This window comes from Aplysia californica, unplaced genomic scaffold (genome assembly GCF_000002075.1).
Source record: "Aplysia californica isolate F4 #8 unplaced genomic scaffold, AplCal3.0 scaffold00163, whole genome shotgun sequence".
Lineage (NCBI taxonomy): Eukaryota > Metazoa > Mollusca > Gastropoda > Aplysiida > Aplysiidae > Aplysia > Aplysia californica.
In genome coordinates, this window is record NW_004797433.1 from 455,424 (window position 1) to 464,232 (window position 8,809).

General features: G+C 37.5%; 1 protein-coding gene across 1 annotated transcript in view; it reads right to left on the bottom strand.

The window, feature by feature from the left end:
• LOC101855640 overlaps window positions 1-3,909 on the bottom strand; it is an 8,417-nt gene extending 4,508 nt beyond the window's left edge. The window contains exons 1-3 of the mRNA XM_005097742.3: window positions 3,076-3,909; window positions 1,622-1,657; window positions 542-654 (exon numbers count right to left, since the gene is read on the bottom strand). Of these exons, the coding sequence (XP_005097799.1) occupies window positions 542-654; window positions 1,622-1,657; window positions 3,076-3,130 (204 nt within the window). The 5' untranslated portion in view covers window positions 3,131-3,909. The remainder of the gene's footprint in view (window positions 1-541; window positions 655-1,621; window positions 1,658-3,075) is intronic.
• Between the last annotated feature and the right edge of the window lie 4,900 nt (window positions 3,910-8,809).

Genomic DNA, 8,809 nt, shown 5'->3' on the forward strand with positions numbered 1-8,809 from the left:
CGGACACCATGCCGCACGTATTAACCCTGATCAGAAACTGACGGTTTCTGTATTTTTTTTACCCTGAAGATTAAAAACCACTGAGTACGACACAATATGATTGTTTGTTTGTTTTCTCTGGGAGACGGGAGTGGGGATGGGAGGGTTTCATTTAATTGGGTTCAACTTACTGGAAGATGAAGTTTGATTGAACTAAAAATGAAACTTAAAGATGACGATGATGATGATGATGATGATGATGATGATGATGATGATGATGATGATGATGAAGTAAACAAAACAAAAAAAACAATGTTAAGAAAGAATCCTAAAAATGAAAACTCGAATATGCTAGGGTGATCACAAATTACATCAACAACAACTACAACAACAACAGCAGCAGCAACAGCAACAAAAACAAAAAAACAAACAAAGACAGTAATAAAACAAACAGCAGCAACAACAAAGATAGCAACCACAAGAACGAAAACAGCATTATTAATGAATGGTTCTAATAAATGAAGTAAAAAAAGGTGAGCAAATTAACCTGACGCAACCATACCTTCTTGTCGACATGCAGTTCTTTTACGATCTTTTTCTTCTCATTCTCCACAAACTCCTCTCTCTCTGCCTTGTCTTCGGGTATAGCGGCCTTGATACAGCTGCACACACACTCTGTTGATGCATACCAGGGCATTTATACACTCAAGTAATATCAATTATAATAATTATAATAATAAAGAAGAAGAAGAAGAAGAAGAAGAAGGAGAAGAAGAAGAAGAAGAAGAAGAAGAAGAAGAAGAAGAAGAAGAAGAAGAAGAATTGACCTATCTGTTCAAGGTCTCTTTGTAAGTTTTTCCTTATCTACACTTGTTACTTTTGCCGTTTGTTTTTCCTGTGAGAACAACATATTCCAGGCCTTTATATCAACCCATGTGTCCCAGAAACCACTGCATTCGTCTCTTACTAAATATTAAAAAAAAATAAAAGTGTGGCCGACGCGGGCTTCTTTTAGAAGTGCCATATTTACGGCTTCTTTTACCAGTCTACTTTTCAATAAAATTCTCGACAGTAACTTTACGGAGCCACGTTTATATTGCTTCACTGTTGTAAATGATCATTGTATAGGTTTGACGCCACTTTCAATACTATAAGACTACTTGGGAGTCAGTACTTCATAATGGAACGTATAGCTCACGATAGAATTCGCCCAGATTGGTGCAGTGTTGAAATCAAAACTCCACTAAACAACCTAAATTTAAATGTCCTGCAATTTATATGGCCTTACATTCTTGAAACAGGTATAGAATCCACGATGATGATGAGGAGGAGGAGGAGAATGACGAAGACAACAACGAAGGGAAATGCGAGGGAGGAGGAAATAAGAAGAGGCAGAAGCGGAAGAGGATGAATGTAATTAGGAAGAAGAAGAAGAAAAAAAAAGAAGAAAAAGAGGAGGAGGAGGAGGAGGAGGAGGAGGATGAGCAAGTGAATAAGAATAAGTAAACGTAGAAAAGAACAAGATATGAAAGCGGGCAGAAATCAGGACAGAGAAGCATAGGAAAATATCCCTTTCAAAACACAGTACCACGAACAACAACACAAAAAGAAAAACATGGTTGATTGGGATTTTTCTTTTTACCAGGCTCCTCTTCCTGAGTCCAGCAAAACTGGCTCCCTGAAAAATAAAATCACGAAAATATTAGAACAAAGACTTACATCGACTCAATAACAACCATTTATATAATGTTCAGGAAGAGCGAACAAACAACCGGTAACTAAATTGGGAAAAAATGTTTGGGTTTTTTTTCAATTAAAAAAAAAATTATTAATGATACTACTACTACTACTACTACTACTACTACTACTACTACTACTACTACTACTACTACTACTACTACTACTACTACTACTACTACTACTACTACTACTACTACTCTACTACTATTACTACTACTACTACTACTACTACTATTATTACTACTATTACTACTACTACTACTACTACTACTACTACTACTACTACTACTACTACTACTACTACTACTACTACTACTACTACTACTACTACTACTACTAATAATAATAATAATATAATAATAATAATAATAATAATAATAATAATAATAATAATAATGAGAAGAAGAAGAAGAAGAAGAAGAAGAAGAAGAAGAAGAAGAAGAAGAAGAAGAAGAAGAAGAAGAAGAAGAAGAAGAAGAAGAAGAAGAAGAAGAAGAAGAAGAAGAAGAAGAAGAAGAAGAAGAAGAAGAAGAAGAAGAAGAAGAAGAAGAACACTTTTAATTATAATTATTATTATTATTTTAATTATTATTATTACTATTATTATTACTATTATTATTATTATCATTATTATTTTTATTTTTATTTTTATTATTATCATTATTATAACAATAATATAATAATGATAATAATGAAAATAGACACGTTGCTCCAAGAGGAAGTAAACTCCTAAAAACAGAAGCTCATTTTCTTCAAAAGCTTTTATTCAAACACAACAAGAAGACCATAAGTCCGAAACAAATTCTTAATTTCCAAGTTTCCATGGAATTCACCTAACTTTGGTAGCCATTTTCTCGCGAATTTTACCTCTGAAACCAGGCAGCCCCTACCTCCTTCGATCGAAAATATCTCGACTTCTATTTAAGATAGATGGGTATACTTTTCATTAAAGCAAATGGACTAGCATTAAGATGATACCAATAACTCCATAGGCCCAAAAAATGAGGAGCGCTCGACTTCACCGCGTCGTGACACTTCAAGTATAATCTCGATTTTGTAATGTTGATCGTTATTCTTTTGTGGTCTTAAAGTTCTTCTTCAAAAACAAAAACACAAAAGAACCATTTACGATGCTTCAATGCAGGAAAAAGAACGCGTCAAACCTGCTCTAAGTGTCATCTGTCGAAGACAGTCATCTCTACAAACGGCCACTACCCATTTCCCCCTTGCGATTTTTAAATACTATAATGAAACTGTTCAAGACATCAGCATGACTGTCTAGTGTCTAAGACAATCGCTTTTCTTATCGACAATAGGTGACAGTCTTGTACTATTTTGATTGTGTTTCTTACTTACCAAGAAAAAGCATAATGGCTAAAGCACACAGAGCGTTGAACATCGAAACCGCCATGTTAGTGTACGATCTGTTCAGCAGCTGGAAGGCGCCAACTACAATCCAGGTCCCGCTCCAAATTATAGACAGTCAGAAGATAAAAAAGACAAACGTTCTCAGAAACCAAGTGCAAAAGTTCGATACTTCGGTAACCCACTGTGACAGAAGTGGCGTCACAATTGATTGCACATTTCTGTTGTCGTCTCCAGGACAGCATTAACAATTCAGTGAATGAAATCAAGCGTGTCTGAATGGTTGATAATTATTTTCGTTGCTACTTCTCTATTTCATGCTGAATTGCGTTTTATGTCCCACTCCGAAACATGGAGAGTCACACTTATTTATTTATTCCATGATAGGATGATATGGAAGTTAACACTTTGGACCCCGAACGCATGCCTGAGTATAACTTTACTTCTTCGTCTGTGCCCTGAACAGCCACTCCGGACACGGCAGAATCTCACAGTCAACGCAATAGAGCTCAGGCGCATGGGTCCTGAAGTCTGCAGGTCTCAAATGATTGAAGTCCGTCCAGGCGATGGGAGGGGTGGTTTGAGTGACAAAGGTGGGTCGCGGAGGGAGCATGCAATAACAACACCTCCCCACGTGACAGGTTGTGATGTTCAATGGGTTCACTCTTTCTGTGTCACGTGACGACGCGGCAACCAACGCCTTTGTTCACACTTTAGGACAACGTGCTGATAATCCCTAGCACGGAAGCAGTTTACGTCTCTGGATCACGGACGGTTTGGTGAACAATGAAACTTGTATTATTTTCCATGATCACAATCTCTTCACCTGTGACTGTCAACAATTAATTTCTGCAAGCAGAAGGAGAAAGTTTAGACTTTAATTAGTATTGAGTGACATAGTTTATAGAAATAAATGATGTAGGAACAAATTAATATTGAACTGGGATGGCTCCTAAAGCTGGGGATAGATAGATAGATAGATAGATAGATAGATAGATAGATAGATAGATAGATAGATACCTTCAAGACCCACACACATTCTCACATACACATGTTACATTGAACAACTTATGTTTCCTCTCGCTCTCTCTCGCTCTCTCTCGCTCTCTCTCTCTCTCTCTCTCTATCTATCTATCTCTCTCTCTCTCTCTCTCTCTCCCTCTTTCTCTTTTTCTCTCTCGCTCTCTCTCTCCCTTTCTCTCACTCACTCTCTCTTTCTTTCTCTCTCTCTCTCTCTCTTTCTCAATTATTATTATGTGCCTTTTTGGAAGGAATTCGAAAATTTTGGGGATATTGGACGAAAACGCTCTTCTAACCCACTTTACTGTGGGTACTCCCATGAGATTCTTATCCACAGATCTCAAATGTCTCGAAGGTGTATGGCTCAATACGGTCTTTAAGATATTGTAGTGCTTTTTTGTTCAATCACTTATGACATAAAAGAGCAATTTAACAACCAATTCTAGCTTTAACTGATAGCTCATGTCAATAAAGATGTGATGTGTTCTTTGGGACGTTTTTCTTAAGATTCATCGAGCAGCTATATTTTGGGACAGCTGCAGTCTTTTCATTATTTACAAAGATAAATTGGCGGGAAGAGAACTGCAGTTGTCAAGTTTTGATAAAAGAAATGCGAAGATGAGAATCTTGAAAGAAAATTTTGACCTCCTATCCTAAATTCACAAAACATGTCTTTTTATAGATCTGATGTTCAATTTGCAATCTTTGATAAAAAAATAAATGCCTAGATTTGATTGTTTTGAAAATATTTTTAGTCTTCTGACTAAAAGCAATATTTTCAGAACCAGTCCTGGTGTTATCTATGCTACTGAGTTCAAACTTCAAGTTAGTAATGCACAGTATAACAATTCTGTCATCTCTGAGTTCATGGTTAGTTTGTTGTCAACCAACCACTTTTGAACACTTACAATACAACAGCCCATGCTGGTCAATAAGTTGGTTACATCAGACTTTGGGCAGGACAATTACAGATGTGTATCACCAGCACATACATGAAAGTTTATGCCATGGGCACCAACAATATTTCGTAAAGGCTGTGTGTACAGAGTGTATAGTAACAGACCCCGGACAGAACCTAAGGGTACTCCGCAAAACAATGGAATTTTGGTATAGACGTTGTGTCATTGACATAAATTGAATGGGTATGACCCCTCAAATATGACGTAAAACACTCCAGGAAAATCCCAGAAAAAAACAAGTTTTACAATAACGTTCTAGATGTATCGAACAGTTAATCATACTAAACGCTGCACTATGATCTAAAAGTGGAAAGATGATATAATACTTTTTATACTATTAGCTGCAATTAAAAGACCATTTATAATTCCTAGAAGAGCAGCTGCTGCTGGAGTATTATGAACCTTACAAGCTGATTGGAAAATCTCTAATAGGTCGTTGTGACTGAGATAAGCTTTAATCTGGGCGAACACATTCTTTTTCTAGAATGTTGGACAGAAAAGATAGAGCGTATCTGAAATGTGAGACGGTGCCTATTATCATCAGTGGCATCGAGAGTCTAGTGGTTAAGCTACCGGACTCGTAACCGTGAGCATGCGGGGTTCGGAAGTTCGAGCTTCGAGCACTATTTTGTCCTTGGAAAAGGCACTTTACACAATTCTCCTCACTTCACCCAGGCAGAAAGGGATACCCGACCATAGACAGCGAAATGTTTTATCGGTATGTTAGTGTTTTTGCGCCAGTGAAACGGCAGCTTGCACTGTATTATGCTTCCATAGAAGTTGAGATTGTTTTATAATGCTATCAGGTCTGTTGAGGTAATAATATAGCTGGTAAAACGCATAGAGCTTATTGTTACGCCGAAATTTGCAACACATAATATGCTATCTTTTATTATTTATTTGAAACGGGCTGAAACATCTTTAGTGGTGGGGACGGGATCGAGGCTTCATGACTTAGGTGACGATTTTCTAATTACACCCTTGACTGTATCAAACGTTACGAGTTCAAATTTTGTCATCTGTTCCTCATGAAATTGCTCAAAACTAGGGGGAGAGGGTGAATATATGAATGAAAAGGGGGAGTAATCGCCTGGTCTCAGAGGTGACATTAACAAGAAAATTAACCACTTAAACTTGACAATTGCTAAATTTTGGGTCTCATTGGAAACGGAAAATCTACATTTTCGGTGTGTTTGATCAATGTTTTACGGTAAAAACCAACACATAAACGTATTTTCAAATGAACATAAAAAGTGTTGAGTCAAATATAGTCGACCAAAAAATTGCAAAACGGACAGAAAATGAATGTTGGTGTCTTCGATTTTATTATTATGACGCACGATGCCACATATTTTAATCATTTTCGTCTGTGACCTTACAAACACAGGAAGCGTATCAGAAATATGAGGTGGTGCTCATATCATTATCGTAAAGAGTCAGATCTGAAACAGACATCTGCGGCTATGATTCTCCATTACTTTCTCAACTCGGCTGCTCTAAAAAAAAGTCCACATTATTACCTGGATATTTCCCCGTAACCCATCGGTATATGTACAGGTTTTTCAAAATAAGTACTCCGGGTCTGTCCCTTCCCTGTGTGCCGTTCACTTTTCCTGAGCGAAATATTCAAAGCCTTTATGTCTGGTCAAGGGACCCAAAATATCCATATTTTGTCGTTTCCTAATTGTTCTTGTCGGTGAGCGGCCGACCTGGGCTTCATCATATCCTGAAAAAAACGCATTACTTCTGAGTGATTAGTGGATGCTCGTGTGGTTTGCTTCTCCTTTCCAGTAAAATACATGCGTACTTATCACTCTCCCTTCTTTTTTGTGTTTGTTACTCTATTGTTACACCTCTAAACATAGGAACATTTATGACCTTATTGTGTTTAAAGTGCCGTAAAAGTCTTACTAAAAATCCCTATTTACTTCCATTGTACATTCATTTAGAATGGTCAGTCTAAATGTTTAATGCCCTTTTCAATACTATGGAGCTATTTAAAGGTGGGACTCCGAATTAACATTAGTCTCCGATAAGACCGATTCAGATGGATGGAGAGTCATATATCATTATAAACAACTCATTGAAACAGTCCAAGTACAGAAGGTCCCATTGAGGATTCGAACCATGGTCATCCGCTGCTCTGTCTAGCATGACATCAGCTGAGCTACAGGTGAGCCCTAATCCCAAAATGTAGTAATCCGTTTAAGCGGAGCTTGTTTTTTTTAACTACGCTTTCATTTTGAAAACAGGATACAAAGTAGAACTTAACGTGCCTTGGGTTTTGGTCGAAGCGTTCATTTTAAGTAATAGAATATCATGGTGAATAAAAAGCCATAAGGAACAACACCTAAGAACATTCGTAAGCGTAATACTGACCAAATGTATTATGTGTGCAAGCAAAACGCAATTTGAACCTACAATTTCTATGTAGAAAACATGACTGCAGGCAAACAGTTCACGTGGTTTAGGTTTGGATCTAAAGATGGATATAATTGTCATTGGTTTTCAATTTCAGAGAATTAACTTACACTGCACTTTCACAAAATCCTGTAAGATAAAATATACATATTGCAATGCATCATATTTTGATCGACTGAATATTGTAAGGACATAATAATATTATTTTTGATTTCTCCTGAAGTTTTTAAAATGTTGAGTAAAGTTGTACACATCGACACAATAACGGTGATTTAGAGCGTATTCTCCTACTCACTCTTACACTCATTCCATTGCTTACTACGAACACATACGAGCAAGCACATGTCAAACACAAATCAGGAAATATGACAATGGATGGCTTCAAGTTCAAGAGTTACAATTTTACTTAATTTAGCCAAAATGGGATTTCTTGTACCTCTCCATCCTTGGCTTGTCCTTAGATGGATTGTCCGTTTGGCAGGCTCTTAAAGCGTTGCGTACTATAACCGAGGAAGGTAGAGTGTGCCGGTATCTTTTGGAATTTCTCTGTTTCATTTGATTCTGAAATTTCAAAACATGAAAGGAATTTTTTTTTTCATCAGTAGTAATATCGTCATGTAAGGAAGTGAGCGCCGTATGTCCAGCAGAAGAAGACACAAAAGCACGCGCGTTCAGTCCAAGACCCTAACTGGAGAGGAAGTACCACTGAATGATGTCTTTTCAGGTGTGAAGGGAAACCTCTCTGGCTCACATTCACTCGCTTTCCGGCCGACTTGCTAAATCAATACACTCAGAGCGTGTACCTTTTGGTTGCATTCGATATGAGATGATTTTCGTAAAGCATCGATCTCCATCCGATCTTTGTTCCGCAACTCTGCCCCCTAATGCGTTGCTGTCATACAGTGACTTCAGTTTGAGCTGCGGAACTGTGCGAAATCGATGAATCTGTAATTTTTGTACATCTGGGGTTTGCAATAATAAATATAAAAACAATATACACAACGTTTGTGCTGCAGTTCCCGCAGCCTGGTGAGCTTTGTCAAAAGCTAGGAGTTTACGCTTGATTAGACTTCAGAACTTGGCAGAAGTTTGCCTCAACGAAATCGGACAGGTAGGTACTACTTTTCTCCTTTCCCTCTATTTTTTCTGTCTGTTTCGCCCTCTGCCTGGACTAAATGGCCGTTGTTCTGTCGATGAGCTTAACTTTACCCAACCGCTTAAGAAACTTCAGAGAACAGTTAAAATAATAATATGTCCTTATAAGGTTCAGTCGATCAAAATAATCAGACATTCTGAGGCTGACAGACTAGTCAGAATCAAGTTTA